The 25235-nt window shown below is 27.7% G+C and overlaps 2 protein-coding genes and 1 long non-coding RNA gene across 4 annotated transcripts; 2 read left to right on the top strand and 1 right to left on the bottom strand.

Moving 5' to 3' along the window:
- Positions 1-3430: 3430 nt before the first annotated feature.
- Positions 3431-6200, top strand: LOC101259572 (uncharacterized). Its single transcript, XM_004229211.5, has 3 exons — positions 3431-4015; positions 5461-5705; positions 5767-6200. The coding sequence occupies exons 1-3, from the start codon at positions 3536-3538 to the stop codon at positions 6047-6049; spliced, it is 1008 nt and encodes a 335-aa protein (XP_004229259.1). The 5' UTR covers positions 3431-3535; the 3' UTR covers positions 6050-6200.
- A 625-nt stretch (positions 6201-6825) lies between these two features.
- Positions 6826-8305, top strand: LOC101260173 (uncharacterized). The gene is made up of 3 exons (XM_069298506.1): positions 6826-7462; positions 7572-7804; positions 7890-8305. The coding sequence occupies exons 1-3, from the start codon at positions 6989-6991 to the stop codon at positions 8158-8160; spliced, it is 978 nt and encodes a 325-aa protein (XP_069154607.1). The 5' UTR covers positions 6826-6988; the 3' UTR covers positions 8161-8305.
- A 417-nt stretch (positions 8306-8722) lies between these two features.
- LOC104647571 (uncharacterized) lies at positions 8723-12146 on the bottom strand. Of its 2 annotated transcripts, XR_002028137.3 has the most exons (3): positions 9764-12146; positions 9604-9639; positions 8723-9426 (listed from the first exon to the last, which is right to left on the bottom strand). It is a non-coding gene; the product is annotated as an uncharacterized lncRNA (long non-coding RNA). The 2 variants fall into 2 exon arrangements; XR_003246383.2 differs by having other exon boundaries at positions 9604-12146.
- Between the last annotated feature and the right edge of the window lie 13089 nt (positions 12147-25235).

Here is a 25235-nt window from a genome sequence, read left to right on the forward strand (position 1 = left end):
AGTAATAAATGATATGACAAAATTAATACATTGAAGTACAAACACAATAAATGAAAAGATAAAAAAGAACAAAAGAAGCATTGATCCTTGCAAAGGGCATCACGGATAATTACTTTTGTCCGTCTGGATATTTTTGAAATTAATATGGAAGGAGGCTATTTCGCTTAAATAGTTTAATTTTATGGTGTATTTTATTATTTTTTCGTTTTATATTATTTGATTATTACATTAAATATAGCTATTTTATATTAATTAATTATTTTTATTAATTAAGAACATATTAATTTTTTTAATATTATTCTTGCAATTAATTTTCTTTTAAAAAATATATATTTATTTATAAATTTTCTGAAAAATTATTTAAAGAGCGAATCAATAAAATCATCTTTTTTATTTATAATTTTTTAAATTTTATATAAAATCAAAATTGATCAGAGAAAATATTTTTCCCAAAAAAAGTATGATCATGTATATCATGTAAAGGTATCAAGAGTTTTTGTGGCCAGCTTATAATTATACCCCAATACTTGATTCCATCTTAATTAAAAAGACTCCACTTATAATTAATAGTAACAGATGATTTAACTTTTTAAGTCATCCTGATATATATTATTTAATAAATATGCCATAGAATTAATTAGTCCACCAAAGTGGGTTATCACTGTCTCTACATACAAACAAAACCATAAAACTCAAAACAACTTGCCAATAAACAAACAACACAATTATACTCAATTCATTTTTTTTTAAAATGAAAGTAATTCAATTTAATTTATGTCGCATGATATATCTATAAATTATCAAAGTTTTCGAGTTGTTCATTGAATTTTTTATCATTCATTAAAAATCTCTACAGTGGACAAATTATTATTTACTATTCTCCTCAAATGATTTTCAATTTAATTTTTTAGCTCTTGAATATTTTCCTTTTCTGAATGTATAAAATTTTAGTATTATATATTTAAGACCTTAAAATTGATTAAACTTTTTACTTTACATTATTTCTTTCTTTCGGTATTTAAATAGATGACATAATAAGATTCGGAATTGGTATTTCAAGCTTTTCATTTTTTTGTTTGATTATCACTCTTCTCCTTTTTTTTTCTTTGGCAAAGTTCTTACTAACTATTTCAATCCCTTTTTTTAATTCTAATTTTGACTTTAACACAACTTAATCTAAAGCAAAAATTGAACAAAAATATTTAATTCTATATATACATTTTACTTCTAGAATCTGTCCACTTTAGTTATATTTTTACTTAAACATTAAAGGTAATATAGTTTTTGTTTTTGGGTTTATTTAACTCCCTTTTTCATCATTTAGGTTTCAGACTCACTTTTAAAGAGTGAAATGGAAAGTTTAAACTTAAACTGCTTTAATGTATGACATTTTTTTTATTTGTCTTATGTAATTCTAGTTCGTTATTGACTTGGCACATCCTTTAAGAAATTATAAGTAGAAAAGTAAATTTATTATATCATCTTTTAAATGTAACAATGTCTTGAAAAATGAAGTACAAAAATAAATATAATTAATAATAAGGTAAATTAGGAACTAAGTGTAAAATTATTTCCGAATTTTATGAAGTAGACATATATTGTTCGACATCTGTTTTTATTATAGTGGATAAGTACTCCCCCTGTCCAATAATATTCTGTAAATACTGCATATTTGATTCCATCTATAATGTCCACTATACTAAAAATAGATGCTCAATAATATTTTTTTCATTTTATATATCACCTTTTTATTTTGCATTTGTATTAAGAAATGATGTAATTTTATCCTTCTACCCTTATTTAATATTTTTGGATCATGTTTTCGATTAATGAATATGAATTAATTAATTTAACCAACGAATATGAATCATTTACTTAATTTTTATAAATTGGTCAAATATATAATTTCAAGACTAATAACTATCATAAAAATAAAACACATATACAATAATTTATTAATTAATTTTATAAAATAATATTATGAATAAATTATTATAAAAAGTGATAATATATAAAAAGAGACGGACGAAATATTAAAGTTTTAAAGATGGTTGTAACTTTTTAAGTCATCATGTTAATAATTTAACAAGTCCGCCAAAGTGGCCTTGTTTCTGCTTCACATGCAAAAGCATTAAAAGCATGCATGGGCAACTAAACAATAGAATTATACTCCACATACATAAACAGATCTCTAAATTTGTTGGATTTTTCCATCAGGTACCTCAACTAAGTCATTTTTCTATTGATCATTGAACCACACATAATTTGTTCCTTTAAAACACTGTTGATTGATTTTAATCGGCTATTCTATTGTAAATGCCTTCAATTATGTTAGAATTGTAATAATTTTCATTAAATGAATGAAGACAAACCGTGTTAGCCTCATTTGTTTTCTAATGTGTTCAAATGACTTAAGTAAAACACAACTAGTTTCGAACATTTTCACTATCAATTGTACTAATGAGTTGTGGAACAACATATGTATCCTCTATCATTACCCCTCACAAGTCTGGTTCAACATCAAACAACGGTGTTTGTTTGAACAGAACAAATTATGGGGTTCAATGATTCAATAGGAAAATGACGTAGTTGAGGACCTAAGGGAAAAAACCAAACAAATTTAGGGATCTGTTTATGTATTTGGCCCAATTTCAACTATATGATATATTATCATCGTTTCATTTTATAATAATGGTTATAGTTAAAAATTAAATTAAATTATAATTCGAATTAAATTGATTAAAAGAAATTGATATTAATTTGATTTTATTAGGTTTGAGTTTTAAATTTTAGAAAATGATACTATTTGTTTATTTTAATTTTATTAAAAATAACTGTAAAAATAATTAAATCAAATCGATAAATTAGAAATGTAAATTTTATAATTATTTATATATTATTTATAAATAAATATAAATATTTTGTTAAATTTTAAGTAAGTTGAGTCTTTAACTTTACAATTTTCTCAAGTCTAACAGTCAAATTCTAGCCAAATTACAATCTTAAGTCCAATTTCATTAGAATTTATTACCTACCATACCTTTCATAAGACAGTCAAACACTTTCTCTTAATTTGATAATTTTATTCGTATAATGATAACTCTAGTATTGCTTAATGTACTAAATATTTTTTTTTATTAAGAATGTATGTTCTCAAAAATTTATTACTTTCAAATAAAAAAATCTCAACCAAACAGAATAAAGCTACCCGGATTAATTGATATAATTCCAAACATACACTACATTTTTCAAAGATATTAATTCAACGTTATAACAGGAAAAAAATAACTATCCTCTTTTAATTAGTTAAACAATGACAAGTGAAAAAAAATCAGTTTAAAAAATATTTGACAAGCAAACACGAATTATGTCATAATAATATTAATATCAAAGGGTAATAAAACGGAGTCCCAAAGTAGGCCTTATAGGCTATATATATTATGACAATCGCAAAGCAAACAATCCACATAAATCTCATTCTCCTCTTTCTTCACCACACTAAAACAAAGCTATTTAATTTTCTTGAGAAAATCTAATGGAGGATCAAGTAGAGCACAAAACAGTAGCTGTGAATGGAATAAACATGCATTTTGTTGAAATAGGTCAAGGCCCTTTAGTCCTCTTTATTCATGGTTTCCCAGAGTGTTGGTACTCATGGAGGCACCAAATGTCATTCATGGCTAAACAAGGTTACCGCGCGGTGGCTCCGGATTTACGCGGCTACGGAGACACCACGGGTGCACCTAATGATGATCCTAACAAGTTCACAACCCTAGATATTGTTGGTGACTTAGTAGAGTTGTTGAATAATATTGCACCACAAGAGGAGAAAGTGTTTGTTGTGGGACATGATTGGGGTGCTGTTGTTTCATGGGCTTTGTGTTTGTATAGACCTGATAAAGTTAAGGCATTTGTGTGTTTGAGTGTGGCTTTTAATCCTAGAAACCCTTTGAACAAACCACTTGACACTTTGCGCAAGGTTTATGGAGATGACTATTATGTGGTTCGATTCCAGGTGCGATCTTTCATTTCATATATTTTTGTTTTGTGTATCGATATTCGATCGAGTAACATTCGTATTGATTGAAGGATATCTATAGATTTATCAATAGTGAGATTTATTAATTAATTTGTTTCAAAGATTTTAGATTGTGTTAATATATTTTTACTAGCAAGAGATTTAATTTTTTGATTCAAACAAAAATGTTTTTAGATATGATAATTATATTAGTTTTAAAGTTAGACTCTGAATAGTACTGATTGTACAATTAATATTTTTGTTAGTTATATAATGAATCTAGTTGTATTTTTTGTTTCGATTATCAAGTTGTTAATACAATTTGATCCATAATTTCACGAGCTGTTTGAGGAAAATTTAGTATTTGTTTATTACAAAAAAAAAAGAAGGATAAATACTACTACTAGCTTGATGGTATATACATGGAGTGTAGCAGTGAAAAAACGAACTGTTGTACTTTATGCTTTTGCTTTATTATTCTACTACTTTTTTAGATTAATTAATACTCCATCCATTTTAAAAAGATTGATATAGTTTGACTTGGTGTAGAGTTTAAAAAAAGAAAGAAAATTTTTTAATCTTGTGATTCTAATTTAAAGTTATGTCAAATATATCAAAATGCTCTTTAATTTTGTGATCCTAAACATGTCACGTAAAAAGTTAAAGTTAAAATATTATCAAAAAGGGAAAGATATTATTTTTTTTTAAACAAACTATAAAGAAAATAAAATTTTTTTTTACTGTTTGAACCACAGTTTCACGTGTTTGAATCGAATTAGATTACTCCCTATGATCAAAAGTAGGAAGAAAAGAAACCTACAAATATTGTGGATATTTGATCATGTTTTTTTTCATCGGTAGGTGTGCTTTCAAAGTGAAATTGATTTTCGAAGACTGGCGAAGTTGAATCTTTTTTTTATATGATAATAATTAAATCGATCAATAAACATGAATAAATTATTCAGTTTTTCCTATATTGGTAAAATATGATACTTTCAAGGCTATTAATTTTCTTAGGTAAAATAAAAAAAATAATATTATCTATGTATTGAATTTGTGAAATGATCAATATTAATTTTTATTTATTTTTAATAAGAACGATATATAAATAGAAATACTAAAAAACATTTATTTTTAATAAAATTCTGTGTAAGTAGAAACTGAGGAGGTTGATAGATTGAAACCAAGAAAGTAATTCTCGAAAAACGAAAAGATAATATGTAAATTGAAATTTTAAAAGATAGCACTAAATTAGATGGAATATAACTTGAGTTGAAACAAAGATAAGAAAAAGGAAACTGTTGTTTGTAAAAGACCTATTCCGTAATACTTGGAAGTTTTTGCTTTATCGAAGCACTTTTTAGAGTATGAAATCTTATTTTAAAAATTCTCTTTTGAATACAGTAAATTAATTGATTAATTATTTTATATATTGTTATTAGGAAGCTGGGGTAATAGAAGGTGAATTTGAGGAGCTAGGTATCAAGAATGTTTTGAAGAAATTCTTAACCTATAGAACCCCAGGTCCACTTTACTTAAAGAAAGGCAAACCATTTGAAGATACTTCTTCTACTAATGATGATGAATTGCCTGCTTGGTTATCTCATGAAGATATTGATTTCTATGCTAACAAGTATAAACAAATTGGATTCACTGGAGCATTGAACTATTATCGATCAATAGACAGGTAACACCACACGTTTATTTTCATCGAACAATAGAACATTATTCATATTTGGGTATTGCAGAAATTGGGAGGTTACAGCAGCATGGACAGGAGCTAAAATACAAGTACCAGTAAAGTTTATTGTAGGTGATCTTGACATTACTTACAATGCTCCTGGTGCAAAGGATTATTTACACAAAGGGGGTTTCAAGAAACTAGTGCCACTCTTGGAGGATGTTGTGGTATTACAAGGTGTTGGACATTTTATACACCAAGAAAAGCCTAAAGAAATTAATGAACATATTTACAACTACATTACAAAAATTTCATCCTATAAAAATCACTCCATCTGTGCTATTCTCTAGATCATTGAATTAATTTCCCTGCTTCAACTCATGTACTATTATTTTTTTTAAGTGTGCAAATAAGGGTGATTGATTAACCAGATGTGAGCTTCGGTTTGTTGTTCTTTATTGGAATTGGAGTTTCTTGCACTTTTCTTTTGCGACTAAATAATGATTCTTTTCTTCCTATTCTTGAGAAAACATTACGCAGTGAGTTTCTTGTGCTTTATGAAGAAAAAAATCATGCATAAATTAAGGCACAAAGAAAAAGAAAACGCAATTAATTATTCCTTTTAAGTAATACGGACACGAGTATATGACTCACATGAAAAAGCCAAGAGGAGAAAATACAAAATAGTATCTTCTTACTTACTTAGTAGTACAAAAGTCGGAAAGATATCATTTGCAAAGCACAAACAAACCCAGTAGCTTTTCCGTAGATCCTATATTTATGGTAGAAAATCAAATAAATAATATATATATTAACTTGTAAATCCCTAACAAAATTGATTGAAAGCATGTAAATGCTTTCCACTTTTTAAAGGAAATTTAGAACCTCCAAAATTCTAATCCTGTCTGCTCTTCTACTTCTACGGGCTACTCACAAATTGAATAGAAGAAAATAACTTTTTCAGATTTCTTATGCGTAAAAATAAAGATCTTTTGGGTAAAACTGAAGATTTCTTGTAAGAAAGAAGACATAAAATTTAAAGCAAGTTTGTAAAAGGCACGTAAACTAACAATATGAGTAAAATGGGCAAGAACTTCTTGCTTGAGTCAAGAAACAAGTTACAGTCCAATGACTCTTACTTGTGGAACTATATGTATACCAACTTTTTCCTTATCTTGTATTTGTTCCACTTCACCAACTTTATACACTTTATAAATTAAAGCTTTCAACTCTAAAGAATAATCATCTAAAGAAAAAAAAATTCCAAGTAGAGAGGCAGAAAGAGTGAGATGGAGAAGGTTGAACACAAGACAATGAGAGTGAATGGGATAAACATGCACATCGCAGAAATGGGTCAAGGCCCAATAGTTCTATTCCTTCATGGCTTCCCGGAACTATGGTACTCGTGGCGCCACCAAATGCAGTTCATGGCGGCTCACGGCTATCGTGTGGTGGCACCGGACCTCCGAGGTTTTGGAGATACCACGGGAGCACCCAAAGGTGACTTCACAAAGTTCACCACCCTCCATGTTGTTGGTGATCTTGTGGAACTCCTTAACATCATTGCCCCTGATCGAAAGGTGTTTCTAGTTGGCCATGACTGGGGAGCTGTGATGGCTTGGGCCTTGTGTTTGTATAGACCAGATAAAATCAAGGCCCTTGTGAATATGAGTGTTCCATACAACCCAAGAAATCCCATTATACGGCCCATTGTAGCTATGCGCGCTATCTATGGAGATGAATACTACGTTATAAGATTCCAGGTTTATATCATTATCTTCTTCTTCTTCTCTCTCTCCATCTAAATTGAATACTCGATTTGGCTATTGATGGTCTAGTTAATCAACCTTCCATACTTATAAAATTGTGAAGGAGCCAGGAGAAATAGAAGCAGAGTTTGCTCAAACAGGAACCAAGACAGTATTGGAGAAGATGCTGACTCTGCGAGATCCTGAACCATTAAAGATGCCGAAAGGAAAACCATTTGACGACTCTCCAGTCATATTGCCCCCTTGGCTCACTGAAGAGGATGTCGATTACTATGCTACCAAATATGAGCACACTGGCTTCACAGGCGGATTGAATTATTACAGAGCAATTGATCTGTAAGTTCCTATCTTTAGTGTCTATGATAAAAGTTACCACTAGCTACTCACCTCATAATTGGTTCAACGTATTCTTGAAATGCAGAAACTGGGAACTGACAGCACCATGGACGGGGGCAAAAATAGAAGTACCAGTTAAGTTCATAGTGGGAGATTTGGACCTAACTTATAATTTAGTAGGAGTCAAGGATTATATCAACAAAGGTGGGTTCAAGAAAAATGTACCTTTGCTAGAAGATGTGGTTATCTTGAAAGGGGTAGCACATTTTCTTCAACAAGAAAAGCCTGATGAAGTTAACCAACACATCCATGTCTTCTTCCAGAGCTTTTCTTCCTCTGAAACTTCTGCATCCTGATATTCCTTTGAAGTTACACAAAACCAGAAAATGGAGTTGTACAAGAATAATTTCATATGCTTTAATAAATTATAGTATCAACACCATGTATCCTTTTCCAAATAGTATCACCTAGCCTAAATAAAGTTGGTTTCCAGTTTTCATTCGGAATTTCTTTTTCATTACTGCCAAAACTTGAAAGGTAGGAGTAGAAGGAAACAGTATAACCTTTATACTTGAAACAAATTTTCCTTTTTACTAGTCCATTTTAGCAAATTAAGAGAAATTTATTATTTTCTATCAATATTACCCTTTATCATTAAGTAAATATATATATAAAAAAATGAAAGAGAGGGAGTATATGTATATATAAACACTAAAACAAAGACACTAATCTTGAGGGTGGAAGTAATACACAGAAATCTACATTGTTGATTAAGCTCTGCTAAAGTCAGATGCTCTTAAACAAATAACAGCGGGATACTAATAACAATAAATAAAAGGATCTGATCGCATTCACACAAGGAATATTTCACCCTAAAAGGGTACAGATAAGCATATCACTGAAGAAAAATCAAGCATCTATTTCAACTTGTAATTTTATTTGAAAAGATATTGTACAACATATCTGGGTATTCATGGGAGAAAAAATTTAGAATATCCACAAACAAGTGATTGAAGTATCCAACAAGCAAAAAAAGATAACTTATAGTGAATCACTGCTGTTTCTCTCCTGGGCATCTTCCAACATCGAAGTGCACATCCAGGAGACCTGTTATGCCAGCATCAATCTTTTGACCAACCTTAACAGGACCGACTCCTTTGAGAGTCCATACAGAAATTCAGCAAATCGGAACATTGAATCAACTAACTGTAACAAGAATTGTATTACTTGAACAAGAACGTTTCAAAGTACCAACACACAAGGTGAAGTGAGACCCTTGCTGAAATTTAGAAACAGATCTCTGATAAGTAACATAATTAATTGCTCAGTGAAATACAGAAAACAGTGGGTTCGGTTACCAAATTAGTTATTAATAGAACCAGCTTGCAGCATTCTTTTAGAAAAAAGATTAGTGTAAACTGAAGCAGTTCCCTTTGTTTCTCAAGTGATACACAAGCATTGAGCCTTTAAGAAGTGCCAATGGAGGGAAGCCAAGAGAGATCCAACAATGTAACAGACCAACAAAAACACGCTCCTCTTCTCAAAACCACACACATATACATCATGAAAACACCAAGCTCACAACACAAGAAGCCTAATGACCTCAGTTTATTATTCCAGACCTATCAATTGCAAATGTTTCAATGACTTAATTATTATAATAAACTGCAATGTGAATTCAAAAAGAAATGGAACTTCCACTGAAGACTTATTTACATGAATAAATAAATTCAAAATATAATCAAAATAAAACAAATTGACATGGTTATTCAAAATATACGATGCAAAGAAATTCAAACCTTTGCGGTAGCGTGGATCCAAACCAAGTGCATAGCCTGAAACACAGAATGTTCAACCACCTAATTATAGTCCACATATTTATTGGGACAAACAATCTAATGCAGGCTCAGAAGAAGTGAGACACAGAAAGAAGGAAAAACAATTCCCAAATAAATTAACCTTGTTTTGTTGTTGCACTGCTTCCATTTTTTTAAAACAAGAAGGGTACACCAAATCGATCGACATAGCTACTTGAATAACTCTAGGGGTGTGTTTGTGTTTGGTATGGAGGAAAATGTTTTCCTAGAAAATATTTTTCTGGAAAACAAGTAGATTTTGGATTTGAAATTGAAAATATTTTTAAAAAGCAAAATTAATTTTTTGGGGAGGGGGTGGCTGGCCGGTGGGGGAAGATCAAGGATCATGTGAAAAAAATAAAAATTTTGAAATTGAAAATATTTTTTTAAATTGATGTTTTTCTCTCAAAAAATGTAATTTGAAATTGGAGGAGAGCTATGGAAAATATTTTCCTTAATTTTTGAAAGGGAAGTCATTTTCCTTAATTTTGAGGAAAATGAGTTGATTTGAAAAATATTTTTCAAAACTTTTGTCCCAACCAAACATGGGAAAATTGGAAAACATTTTCCTTCGTACCAAACACACTCTACATGAACTTATTTCCAGCAAAAAATAAATTTAAATTGTTCAGTTAGGTCTTAAATCTATTGCCCAACAAGTGGCTGTGCTACCCACACAGCTTGCCTGATGTTCGAAAAGAACTCTCAAGAGCAGCCAATGTTCTAAAAAGAAAAAAAAAAACTCTCAAAACTATTCGCGCTCAACGCTTAGTGCTATATTGGTTTCCTAATGGTTTATTCAATTTTATTGCTGCCTCGCTCTGTTATTACTTGTTCACTTTTTTTTTATTATAAGTATTTCTAATTACTTATTTTGACAAATTAAAAAAGTATATTTTTTTTTATCTATTATATCCACAATTAAATGACTAATTACCTTGAAAAATGTAGAACTTTTCATCCACTTCATAATTAATAGGAACAAAATAATAAACTCACTACATCAATAATTATTTTCTTAATAAGTGTGTCAATTTAAAAGTGGATAAGTAAAAAGGGAAAGAAGAAGTATTATTTATGGTCTTTTTTATTTTGAAAATGGACGGTTTCTGTTTTAAATTGAAATTTGACAATTTATTAAGATGATCACAATTGTTTAAGCTAAAATAACTCAGGTGGAAAAATAGCAATATGAGAACAAAATTATTTTTCTCCTTATCTAGTTAGAAAGACATAAAAAATAATATCATCCCACAATTCTCTACCTTACCCAATTAAATAATAATACAGGAGTAGAAAGTTTTAATTCAAATATAAGATGAGATTAAAAATAATGAACCAAATATTTAATAAAAATATACCATGCATTATTAATCCTTACGATACTTATCTACGGTATGCAATTGTTGTACTACTATTTCATTTTCATGTAAAGTGAATGTGCCACCTTTCAGCATTATTTCTATGATATTGCGTGGAATTATGATAAAATAAGTACGTCTAACATTGTGTATATATCACAATTAATGATTAATCATTTTGAATAAAGGCTATCTGTAATTTTAAAAGTAATTAGACTTATTATCTCTATGAAGATAGTTATAAATTATAAGGACAAAGGGTCAAAATATATCCCTAAACTATTTGAAAAAAGTCTATATATATCCTTCGTTTAAAATTTGGCTGACTCATATTCTTGCCGTCTAAATTTTAGCTTAGATATGTCCTTGTGGGTGTTAGTTGGTATGCATGGACATATGCGACTCATTTTTAGTATAACTTACCTAATTATATTATATCCCTAAATTATATTATATATGATATATTATAAACTTGCCTGTTGCGCTTAATGTAGAATATTAATGTAAAATTGATTTTCTTTCCAAAAATCAGGCAGAACTGATTTCCCCCCACAAATCACGCAGACGGATTGATATCATTCCATTACAATATGTAGCAACTTTTCAAAAGTTAAACTTTCATCTCTATCAATTCAAAATTTTGAATCTCAAATTTCCCATTGTAGATGATTGGACAAACGATTCACAATATCAAATCATCAATTCAAAATCGTCGAGTTATTTGGATTCGATGCATCATGCAAAACTGATTTCCCTACAACTTTGTTTCTCAATTCGCTTTCGACAGAACCTAATTCTTTGTGGTGATTTTGTACAGGTTAACATGATTTGCATTGATGAGGCAACACAGATATTGTTAGGAGATGAGAGGCCTCCTGTCATGACAAGAAGTAATAAGTCTACACCATTATTTCTTGCTTAAGAGTAACCTGAACTACTAATGCACGAATTTTTAGTTCTTATAATTCAATTGGGTTGCCAATCTATGCTTCTTCAAGTAATGTTGTTCCTTCTCTATGCAACTAAAGTTATGAGGTTGTATGATATCACAAATATTTTATCTTCGGTGAGATATATTGAGAAGGTAGTTATCCTCAAGTGATTATTCATCAGGAAAACAATGTAACTCCGTTCCAATCTGTACAGTTTCACAAAATTCAAAAAAATAATTTTTCATCTTCTCTATCAATTCGAAATCTTGAATCTCAAATCCTTCGTTGTAGATGATTGGACAAACGATTCACGATTTCATCAATTTGAAATCGTCTAGTAATTTGAATTCAATTTATCACACAAAGATGATTAGGCTACTACTAACATTGCTAACAAGATCCCTCTGTCAACTAGTAAGCTTCTATTTCCCCTTTTCATTGTTCATTATTAATTTTTAATTTGACTTCAGGAAAGTTTATTTTATTTTTGAGAGAAATTTGAGAAGAAATCAAGAATCAATGGGAAACAATCACCATTGATTAACATAACGAATGATTCCCTCATTGTTGGTCTTGCTATGGGAAATTTAGAGACCTAATCTTCAAAAATATCCAAAAAAAAAAATTACTTGTCAAGTTAAATACTTGATTACTTCTGAATCTTATGAGTATTTAGTGAGGGGACAAGTTAAGACTTTGTTGCAAAAGGTTGAAAAATATGTTTAATTTTGTCGTTTTAATGTGACTTGTTTGGTAGGGTTAGGGCCTTTCTAGTTGGGCGAGCGCATCCAATTCTAAAGTCCTTTCTTATGAACATACAAGTCATGCTACATTAGTGGTGAATAACACATATGTATAGTAATTTGTATCTATAGATTATGAAGTGGTCATTATTTTGTATCTGGATATGAGTTGTATAAAAATGTATTAATATAATATATTGTATATGATACATGTAGCAAATGAATTAATAATTGAGATGAATCAAATATGTTTTGAATATCGAGTGTGCGTATAAAAAATTTGTATAAATGTATCAGACTATTATTGTGTATATTGTACATATATATATATATATATATATCAACTTTGGATTTTTGTAAAAGGTTGTATCATTGGTTATTGTAATGTACCTGGTACATTTTACGAAATTGTGTCGTTATGTGTTAGTTTGATGTTGGAAGAAGATACATTGTTTGCCATAAGCAAAAAATATGTAATTGTGGTAGATTTCAATTAGATGAGATACATTGTGGACGTTACGAACAAGAAGAATATATTACTCATGATACATTACTATTACTAAAAGTGTAAATTAGGTATATAGCATTTTTTTATAGTAATATTCTCAAGTTATAGCACTAGAGTTTGAATTTCATTGTATAACATTTAATATCTCAAGTTATAGCATTTTTAAAAAATATATAATGTTAATTTTAAATTATTAAAAAGAGTTGTTAAAATAAAAAATAAATTAAAAAAACAGACAAATTAATAATGGAAAATGGGATCTTTTATTAAATAAATTAAATATAATTATTAATTACTGTTAATAAATTAGCACGATTTAAGGGATTTTAAATTTTTTTAGATTAGTTAGTTGCCTTAATTCTCTCAAATTAGTTTAAATGATATTAATTTTTGATTTAATTCCTTGAAAAGCTCTATCAAATTGGCATGAACGTATATGTCATTTTGCTTTTCAAAATTTCACAATCTTTTTGAGATTTGCAGATTTTATTTTCATTTTTATTAGTAGTTGAATAAATTTTGGCGTTGAAAACAATTTGATTTGATTTGATGGAGAACAATGTGTCGATATTAATAAAACATGGTGGAAAATGGAATTCATCATATTGATTTTTGTTATGATTTGTTGTTTTAATTATGAATTGTTGGTTTTAATTATATTTATTGTTTTGTACATGTATAAAAGTGTTCAATTTTTTTTTAATTATTGTTAGATCTAAAATATACTTTGTATGTTCTTTTTTTGTATAAACAATCAAGTTACGTATGGCATTTTGAAAAACGATAAGTAAATATAAATGTGTTTGCGTTGTAATTAAATTGAAGATTCGCGTGTTAGTTGATTTGTGAAGAAAATAGAAAAACGTACATTTATTAAGTAGACAAATAATAATTGGGATAATGCCCAAGTACCCCCTCAACCTATGCCCGAAATCTCAGAGACACACTTATACTATACTAAGGTCCTATTACCCCCCTGAACTTATTTTATTAATAATTTTTTACCCCTTTTTAGCTTACGTGGCACTATCTTGTGGGCCCAACGATGGTTGACTTTTTCTTCCGAACTAGTGCCACGTAGGCTAAAAAGGGGTAAAAAATTACATATAAAATAAGTTCAGGAGGGTAATAGGACCTTAGTTATAGTATAAGTGTGTCTCTGAGATTTCGGGCATAGGTTGAGGGGGTACTTGGGTATTTTCCCATAATAATTAGATATAATTCTTTGTATAGGTGAAGTATTACAAATGTATGAATAATGTCTGAAAATTATATAAAAATTGTATTTAATGGTAAAACCTGCTCAGATAATATTCAAAAAGTAAAAAGATATAATTTTGTGTATTGGTGAAGTATGAAAATTGTATTAATTGTGTATGAAATTTATAAGAATTTGTATTAATTGTGTATGAAAATCTATATTTTGCTAAACTCACAATATATGTTTCTGTTGAAATTATAATATATATTTTGTATTAATTTTGTATAGAAACTATATTCTTTTTGTTTAATTGAAATAGTGTATATGTCAGTGAATGATATATTAAATGTGTATGAAGTTTGTATGAATTATTTTGATAGGTACAGATACAAAATCAGAAATTGGTCCACATTTTTAGACCGGTTACAGCAACAAATTCTTTTAACCCAAGATATAACTTTGTACCATTTACATTCATAACAAACATGTCATCCCTGTCATTTTTAGTTTCAAGAATAAATATATGTCATAACATCTGACATTGGATTTTTATGTCATGCAAATCATAAAAAAATTCAAACGGTGTTTCTTATAAGAATTGTTGAAACTTGTCTTGACCTAGGAAGGTCAACAGATCTGCAAACACATTCATGTTAATACATGAAGACAAATGTATTTGTATCTTCTTCTCCTATAAAATTGGTAAATTAAATTAATACCTTTATCATACTATATAATGTCATATAAAATCATATATATACTGGTATATTAAATGGACATTCAATTCAATTCATACACAAAGCATACAAAAATTGTACATCAGTTCATACACAATGCATACAATATTAATACATATTTAATTTTTTTTAAAAAAAATAATTTATGACTTTTAAACTATAAACTACTACTCAAACAGTACCAATACATCAATTCATACATCAAAATCAGAACATAAAATATACAGCTTTAATACTTTTAATAATAGTAAAAAATATACGACATACAACACTAATACATTATTCATACACTGATATTGTAATAGACAATATAGCATTTCATACACATAGCATACAAAGTTAATACATTAATGCATACATTCCTATAGTGAAATATAGTAATTATTTTATACACAAAATCATACAACATTAATACATTATTATTTATCAAAAATCATACTTTGTTGTAATCCAATTATATATTCACAAATCATACAATATTAAATCATACAATATTCATATATAATTATAATATACAATACTAAAAACTCAAGTGATATATAAATCATACAAATTTCATGTACTATACTATTGACAAATAAAATCAAAATTAAACACACTTAAACCATACATTTTAATTGAAATTTGAAAAAATCTTTTTACTGACCTTAACAACTTGTTTAGGTTTATTTGTGGCTTATCTCTGACCTACCAATTTCAATGTCTTTTGCTTTTTTTGATTTTGTATTACAATATACTCATACACAGTTCATACATTGTTTATACATTTATAATGTAATAAAGTAGATGTAGCATTTCATACAAACTTACAACATTCTTTCATATACAATATATTCAACACTATATATACAAATCAAAACATAAAGTATGTAATTTTATTATGGATATTAATATTCAACAATATCATAAACTTGATACAAAACTTAATACACAAATCATACAAATTTAATATACATATCATACCAAATTAATACATTGAATCATACACAATTCATAAATGTTTCATATATTGATATTGTAATATAAAAAAATGTGTAATTTCATATAGTGAATCATACACAATTCATACATAAATAAAAGAACATAAAAATGTACTATACTATTCACAATTAACTCGAAATTAGAATAAAATCAAATAGATAATTTTAATTTAATTTTTTTTTTAAAATTTTTTTTACTAACCTTTAAATTTTTTTTGGGTTTAACTGTTTCTTCTTTTTCTTGTAAATGTGAAGTATCGATTTCAGAGGTTCTTGGTTTTTTTGATTTTGATTTTATCAATTCTTCTACAAAATCAGATTCAGAATCTGATGAGTACTCAATTTGTTTTCCTTTCCTTTTCTTTCCTCTTTCTTTCGCCCTTTTCTCCGATTCATCTACTTTTTGTTTTTCTTTCCCTTTTCTCTTCTTCTCGGATTCCTTTGGATGTTTGTTTTTTTTTTCATTTTTGATTTCCCTGATCTAGCTTTGTCTTTTGCATATGAAGGCTGAGTTTGTGATAAAATTTTGAAAGATGGAGCATGAAATTCATCTGAGCTTTGTTCATCATTCAACCTTTTGAATTTTCGCGGGGTTTCATTGCCTCTCTTCGACATTGTACAATTTTTTAAGTGCAAGAGATGAATATTTGAGTGCAGAAAAGGAAGATTTGAGTGCAAAATAGTAGAATTGGAGAAGACGACTGTTAAGATTGAAAGTTTTTTGAGCGTGCAAAAGAGATGATTTGGTAAAAAATTAATTGTTAGGCGTGCAAAAGAGATGATTTTGTGAGGATTTGGGGAAGAACAAAATTTTGGGGCAGTGTGACATTTTAAAATAAAACTGTAATTATTTTAGATATTGATGGGTAGTTATTGATTATGGAATGATAAAATCCCTATTATTTTGTAATTTTTTTAAAAAGGTAACTATATAATATTTATTTGAATTTACACTAGTTAAGAGTTTTGTTTAAAAAAGGTAATTTAAAATAATTAATTTAATTAACTACATTGGTTTAAAAAAGGTAACCGAATAATAAATGTAATTATTTAAATAAGTTTATTATTATTTAAAAAAATTAATGAGAATAATATGTTTTTTCTTGATATGCTATAACTTGATAGTAATATGCTATAAGTAGTTTATTATTAAAAAATATGTTTATAACTTGATATTTATCATCTTAAATGTGTGTGTAGTGTTATTTTTATTTACTAAAATATTTAGTTAATTGCTAAGTACTGTTATCCCATATGATACATTAGAGAAGTAAAGATTGTCCGTAAAATGTTTGATTTTTGATCGATACATTACTGTGTGATTGTTATTAGTATCAGATACACATAATTTAATTTGCCAAAAAATGAATTTGTATCATGTACCTATTGTTGAATCTGATACACAATGCTCTAGTTATAGAACATTTAGATTTATAATTCAAGATCATTATTGACTAAGATGTACATATACATCACATTCTAAGTTGGGTAAGACTAAACAAATATAAAAGAGTGCAGATACATAACATAACTAAATTGTTGTTGGCTATATAGCCTTTCAAATTTGAATAAGAATGATGATACATTAAAGAACTTGATACATGTAAATAATACATTATGTGGTGTTTTATGTATCAACAACATTTATAGTGAACATGATAAAACTAATAGAATATTCAACAACATTAGGGTTATATTTTAACACCTTAAATACGAATATGATACATTGCATAAAACAAAGGCTACTGTGATATTGATGTATCAAATCAGTGATGACACTAACAAAAGGTAATTTAAGAATCAAAATAAACGTGATACCTTGAAAATCTGTATTTTTTATGATGATAGTCGTGTAATAGTAGATCCAACCTTTCCCCTCTTTTTTTGGCCATTTTTTCAACAATAGATTTAAACGAGCATGTGTCCTTCCTCGACTTCTCCGTTCACAAATATATCACTAATATAATTTGGTAGTGTACGGATACATATTCTTCTAAATTTGGATAACAATAGAAGATGCATAAGAACACTTGATACATGATAAATGATACATTTGGTAGAGGCTACTTCTTTCCATTTCATAATGTAGTTTCACCAGCAAAAACGGATTCCCTGGGAACAATTTTGTTGCAAGGAGGAATGTGAATACATCGATCTCTTTCACCTTTTCCTTGTGCATTTTGTCAAGGTGGAAGGAGAGGAGATCGATAGTTCTTTGAAAAAAATTATGGAATGAAGACTTACTTGGGTTCTTCGTAAAAAGATTGTTGGAACGATCTTACTGAAAGGAGAGAGAATACGTTTTTTAAAAAAAGAAAAAAGAAAAGAGAGAGAACAAATCTGAAAATTAAAAAAATGAAGTAAAGATCGAGAGAGTGAAAATAGGAAGAGATAAAGTGAGTGAAAATAGGAAGAGATTGAGGGAGTGAAATAAGGAGTAAAAATAGAAAAATAAACGTGTACAACATTATGTATCTGGATCGATGAGGTTTGGAAGGAAAACAAGGATTTCGGAAATATTTTAAAATGGCGAGGAATAAAGAAATTATGAAAAATAAAGGTGTGCATATAGGTATTTTATCCTTTTTTTTATTTCTTTAAATGTCACATGAAATTGCGATTTCATTTTGACCTTACCACATGACATTTATTTGAAAATAGAAAGGGATTCGGAATCATAAACACCTAATTTGACCCGTAGATCAACCCCCCTTTAAATAAACTATGCGACCCATTTTTAACAATTTTGTTTAATTTTTAGTTTTTTGGGTAAACCACGAAAATGAGTAATTGATTAATAAAAAATATGAAAATATGAAAATAAATAAATAAACTTAACGCTAAAAATTCACATATAAATACAGTAACCTTAAATTGAATAATTTTTCTACATTTTTTAATTTTTTATTTTTTTCGACTAATTCCAAAAATGAGTAATTGATTAATAAAAATATGAAAGGTATGAATTTTTTTAATAAAATTAACGGCAAAAGTTCACAAATAAATATAGTAACCTTTAATTTTACAATTATTAATTTTTTTCGACAAATCCAAAAAATGAGTAATTATTAATTATAAAGGAAAAATATGAAAATTTTTAAATATAATTTACGCCAAAAATTTACTAATAAATATAGTAACCTTAAATTCAATAATTTCAATAATTTTTTTAATTTATGTTTTTTCAGTAAATCTCAAAAATGAGTAATTGATTAATAAATAGTAGGAAAATATGAAAAAACTAAAACTTAACGCAAAAAAATCACAAATAAATATAATAACCTTAAATTCAATTGTTTCAACAATTTTTTTTATTTTATATTTTTCATATTTTCCTATTTTTTATTAATCAATTACTCATTTTGAGGATTTATCAAAAAAAAAAATTAACAAATTTGCTGAAGTTGTTGAATTTAAGGTTACTATATTTATTTGTGAATTTTCGGCGTAAATTATTTTTTTTATATTTTCCCTATTTTTATTATTAAATAACTCATTTTCATAATTTGCTGAAAAAAATAAAAACTAAATAAATATTTAAATTGTTGAACTGCAGGTTACTATATTTATTTTTGAATTTTCGGTTTTAATTTTATATTTTTTCATATTTTTTATTAATCAATTACTCATTTTCGACATTTACTGAAAAAAATAATAAAAAAATGTTAAAATTTTTTAGTTTATGGTTACTATATTTATTTGTGAATTTTTGGCGCTAATTTTATATTTTTTTTCCATATTTTTCTTATTTTTTATTAATTAAGCACTCATTTTCAGATTTATCAAAAAAATAAAAATTAAACAAAGTTGTTGAAAATGGGTCGGATAGTTTTTTTTTCATTACAAGTTTTTCTTTATTTCTTCTCTTACTTTTTGACTTATTTTAGTTTTATTATTTTTATTTTAATTTCATTTCAATTTTAATTCATCTTTCACCCCAACTTTTAAGTTTCCTCCATTTTCTTTCTTTATTTCTTCTTCTTCACCTCTCATCCTCACCTAACCCCACACCCATATCAAGTTGAGCCCCTCTATTTTCTTTCTCTTTTCTTCTTCTTATTTGGTCAAATTTCTTACTTTCCAAAATTATGTTATTTTCTAGAATTTGTTGAGTTATTGATAACAAAACTAATTATTTTTCTAAGAAAGATCAAAATTTTGGAGGTATCATCATTTAATTTATCTCATTTCCATATAAATTCAAAACTAGAAATGATAATTTTGAAAACATAAGAATTCTCCAAAGATTGAAAAAGATTAATTAGAATTTGGATAAAAAACTAAATAATTTCTACTAATCATCTTGAAATCTGATAGGTTTATCACATTGTTCGAAATGTATTAAAATATCTAGATATAATTTTTAAATTGAAGAGAGTTAAACTAATAATAGAATAAAAGAGAGATGAAGTTGTGGTAAAAAGTGACATTGAAAGTGATAAGTTAATGAATATGACAATGAATTTTTGAAGAAGAAGGAAGAAAGAAAACGAAAAAAATAAGAAGGAGAAAAAGTTAAAATAATAAGAAACATAAAAATATATATTTTATAGTAAAATTCTTGTAAAAATAAAATTATATTCATTTTTTTAATTTGTTCACGCTCTTTAGGAGAGTGTATGACTCCATGCCAGGTGGACAAAAAATGATGTAATAATATCAGTTCATGATTGCTTAGAAGGGGTAATATGACACTTGTATAGTTTAGGTGTCTTTTTTGAAATTCGGGACAACTTCAGGTGTCACTTTATGTTTTTTCTCAAATATAAAATCATGATATGAGATTTTTGTGTTGTATATTTTCTCATAAAGATAAAAATTTCATAAGTTGTAAAACTATTAAAATAGCCCCAATTGTTTATGCAATCTTATCAAATAAACAAAAGTTTATAAAATCACCTAATAAATTATTACAAAATTATTTGTTCTCCACTTAAGTAATTGTTTCATCTAACTTTAATTTAATTAGAAAAATTAAACATAAATCATAGTGTACAATCTTTAATATAAGTCTCCCACATAGTATGGACAATTTCCTCACGTTGAACTTGCATTTCTTGGTCATGTGATCGAGAAGACGAACCAACATTGTTACTTTAAGTCATTTGTTGGTCAGTATCATCGCAACTATATTTTCATACTCATAGACCATAAATATTTCATCACTTTAACAATCGATTGGTGTGAGATAAAGTGACTATATGTTGGTGAGAATAACAAATTTTATGTCGGTGAGAATAAAAATTTTCAAAAGTAATGATGTGATAATTAATTATATTTACATATCAATAAATGGGTAGTAGATATAAATGTGGGGTTGTTTTAACAAAATATAAACTTGTGGATCAATTTTTGTATTAAAATATCTCAGATCATGATATGAAATCACCATAAATTTCATATCATGATTTTGGAGAATATGAAATCATATCTGATGATATGGAATCATGATATAGAATCAACGCAAAATTTCATATCCAAATACAAATTTCATCTCACTGTTGAAGGAAGCCGATAGAACAGGTCAAAGGAACATGTTCGGTGAGGCTGTCTGACGAGTTAAAGTTTGAGATAAACTTGTACATAAATTAGAATTGAGTAGTCTAGTTCTAGTGTAACTCAAACTCTAACTCGTCAGACAGCTTCACCGAACATATTTCTTTGACCTGTTCCATCAACTTCCTTCAGCACTCACAATACTATATCACGATATAATAAAGCATGACCAAACACCTACTTAATAAAGATTGAACCTATAATAACAGATGGTTTAACTTTTAAAATCATCTTGATATTATTTAATAAATATATCCATAGAATTAATTAGTTCACCATAGTGGCCTTTACACTGTCTCTACATACAAAAGCATAAAACCCTAAAAACTTGTATGGGCAATTAAACAACACAACCATACTCAATTCAGTTTGTTTTCTTTTTTAATTGAAAGCAATTCAATTTAATTTATGTCGTATAATTTATCTATAAATCATGAAAGTTATCGAAATGTTAATTAATTTTTTGTCATTCATTAGAAATTTCTATATAGTGGACAAAATTGTTATTTACTATTTTTCTTAAATAATTTCCATTTAATTTTGTAGCTATTGAATATTTTCCTTTTTTTAATGTATAAAATGTAATTATATATTTAAGACCTTAAAATCGATTAAACTTTTACTTGGTATAAATTCTTTCTTTCGGTATTTAAATAGATGACACAATTATATTATTTTTAACATTGCTCCTAATATTGATTTGATTTTCATAATAAGAAAATAAAGTATATGCAATTAGAAAAGAAAAAGAAAAGTGACTCCGGCGGCTAATCCGGAATTGGTATTTTCAACCGTTCTCGTTTTTTTTTTTTCTTAAGATGTATTTTTTCATTATATTTTTTCCGTCTCAATTTATATAGCATTTTTTGAAATCGAGATTTAAATAAGTTTATTTTTTATCATAAATTTTTCATATATTTTTAAAATTATTTTGAATTGTCAAATATTGTACTTAATACTTTTTACGTAGTTTACAAATGTATAAATTTCATTAAAAAAGTTAAAGATCTCCCAAGCGAAATTCTGATCCAACTTAAACACTTTGACTCTCAAAAAACTAGAAGTATCACGTAAACCAAGAAAGAAGAAATATATATTAATATAAGGAAGGCAACTTATATTATTTTTTATGTAACTTTTAAATATCTAAAATTTAGATTTAAAATATTAATTTAATCTAATTCTATATTACTCTTGTAAAATGGATTTTGACAATCAATCAATATATATATATAAATGAGGACCATAGACAAGGTGATGTGGCACCTTTCTATGGCCTCCATTTATTTTTCTCTTTTTTTTTTTGCTTTTTTTTAAAAATAAATTAATTATTATATCATAAAAAGAATTACTAAAATTTATTACAAATAAATTTTTTATTAATGGTGGATCATTTATAACAAAACCTCTTCATCTTTTTTATTTATTTATCTCACTTATAATAAAAGGAGAAATATAATTTATTTATTTTTAACTTTTTAAATTTAAATTAATTATTTTATCATAAAAATATATGACTTTATTTATACAAATACATATTTTATTAATATAGAAACATTTATAATTCTCTATATTTTTCTCTATTTGTTTATCTCCCTTCTTATCATGAAATCATAATAATTTTTTTTTTACATTTTAAGTATTTTTATTTTTATTTTTTAATTTATTCACTAGGAGTTACTAATCATGACTTGCCCCTCTTTAATTTTTTCTTTTAATAATATTCATAGCTCTCATAAGTTTATGATGTCTTATGGTATTCCTTTAGTTTGCCTATAAATTCATATTAGTTTATGAAGATTCACATTCACAAGTATCCTTTCTCTTTTCATCATATAGGTTTGGGTTGTAACAAAAAAAGAAGTATATGAAGGTAAGAAATATTTCATTGCAAATTTTTATTTTTTATTTTCTCTATTTTTGTCTATATAAATTAGTATTTGATTTGTGAATGAAACTAACATGTAACAAAAAAAATTACATGATGTTAATAAATATATCATTCTCAAGTCCTTATTTTTTTATTTCCTTTATTTTGTCTACATAAATTCATATTTATTTTCATGAAAATCCACATATAAAGTTATAATTTCTCTTCTTCATCATACTTTTTTGTAAATTAACTAACATGTAACAAAAAAAAGTATATGAAGGTAGGATATATTTCATTCTAAAGTCTTTCTTTTTATTTTATGTACTAAGACATGTTTTCTTAATGTATATTTTTTATGTTTGTATTATAACTTATCAAGTAAGTATAATTAAAAAAATCTCTGTAATTCTTAACAATGTGTTGTCTGTATGCAATTACTCTGTCACGATCCAAATCGGGTCGCGACTGGCACCCACACTTACCCTCCTATGTGAGCGAACCAACCAATCTAAACCTTAACATTTCAATATAATATCAACAGAAAGTAATGCGGAAGACTTAAACTCATTAATAAAAACCAATTCAATAACTTCTAAAAACTCAACACTACTATTATCCCCAAAATCTGGAAGTCATCATCACAAGAACATCTATCCTCAAATTACTAATCTAAGAGTATCTAAGAAGCTAAAATACATAAAAAGCTAGTCCATGCCGGAACTTCAAGGCATCAAGACATGAAGAAGAAGATCCAGTCCAAGCTAGAAGCGTTAGCTCACCCTGAAATCCGATATAATGAAGACTAGCTAGAGTTGCGGTTAAGTTGAAGACGACGACACGTTTGCTGCACTCCACAAATAACAAGGAAAGAAACATACAAGTAGGGGTCAGTACAAAACACGGGTACTGAGTAGATATCATCGGCCAACTCAAAATAGAAAACAATATATATTAGTTCATATCATAAGTCAACTACAATACTCAATCTGTAGCAACAACATGTACAAGAATCTTTGATAAGTAACGTCAAGTACACTCATGAGGACTCAAGCCTCCATATCATACTCATTTTAGAATTAGATTCATTAGATTGGGTATATTAACATCTTTCAAGATTCATCACCTTTATTCTTGTGTCGGTACGTGACACTCCGCTACCCTACTACTATGTGTCAGAACGTGACACTCCGATCCCCTAGTTCTACGTGTCGGTTCGTGACACCCGAACCCCTAATTCTACGTGTCGGTTCGTGACACCCGATCCCCTAATTCTACGTGTCGGTTCGTGACACCCGATCCCCTAATTCTACGTGTCGGTTCGTGACACCCGATCCCTTAATTCTACATGTCGGTTCGTGACACCCGATCCCCTAATTCTACGTGTCGGTTCGTGACACCCGCTCCACTAATCTCATTCTATTAATTCATCAAGCCTTCTTTTATACCAAGGCATTATCAATCTCATTACTTTAGTTCATCAAGCCTTCTTTTATACCAAGACATCATCAATCTCATTACTTTAGTTCATCAAGCCTTCTTTTATACCAAGGCATCATCATTAACAAGGGGTTTTCAAGATTTGGGATTCAATAGCTTCATCATGCTTATTTCATCACAATTATATAATCACATTCATGCAAGCATACAATTAAGCATATAGAAGACTTTACAATACAACCCAACA

Source organism: Solanum lycopersicum, chromosome 1 (genome assembly GCF_036512215.1).
Source record: "Solanum lycopersicum chromosome 1, SLM_r2.1".
NCBI classification, from domain to species: Eukaryota; Viridiplantae; Streptophyta; class Magnoliopsida; order Solanales; family Solanaceae; genus Solanum; species Solanum lycopersicum.

Excerpts from the sequence above, each read along its gene's own strand:
- LOC101259572 (XM_004229211.5), top strand. The coding sequence starts at position 3,536 with ATGGAGGATCAAGTAGAGCACAAAACAGTAGCTGTGAATGGAATAAAC. Across the intron at positions 4,016-5,460 it reads ATTATGTGGTTCGATTCCAG|GAAGCTGGGGTAATAGAAGG; the intron begins GTGCGATCTTTC and ends TATTGTTATTAG. Across the intron at positions 5,706-5,766 it reads TATTATCGATCAATAGACAG|AAATTGGGAGGTTACAGCAG; the intron begins GTAACACCACAC and ends TGGGTATTGCAG.
- LOC101260173 (XM_069298506.1), top strand. The coding sequence starts at position 6,989 with ATGGAGAAGGTTGAACACAAGACAATGAGAGTGAATGGGATAAACATG. Across the intron at positions 7,463-7,571 it reads ACTACGTTATAAGATTCCAG|GAGCCAGGAGAAATAGAAGC; the intron begins GTTTATATCATT and ends AAAATTGTGAAG. Across the intron at positions 7,805-7,889 it reads TATTACAGAGCAATTGATCT|AAACTGGGAACTGACAGCAC; the intron begins GTAAGTTCCTAT and ends CTTGAAATGCAG.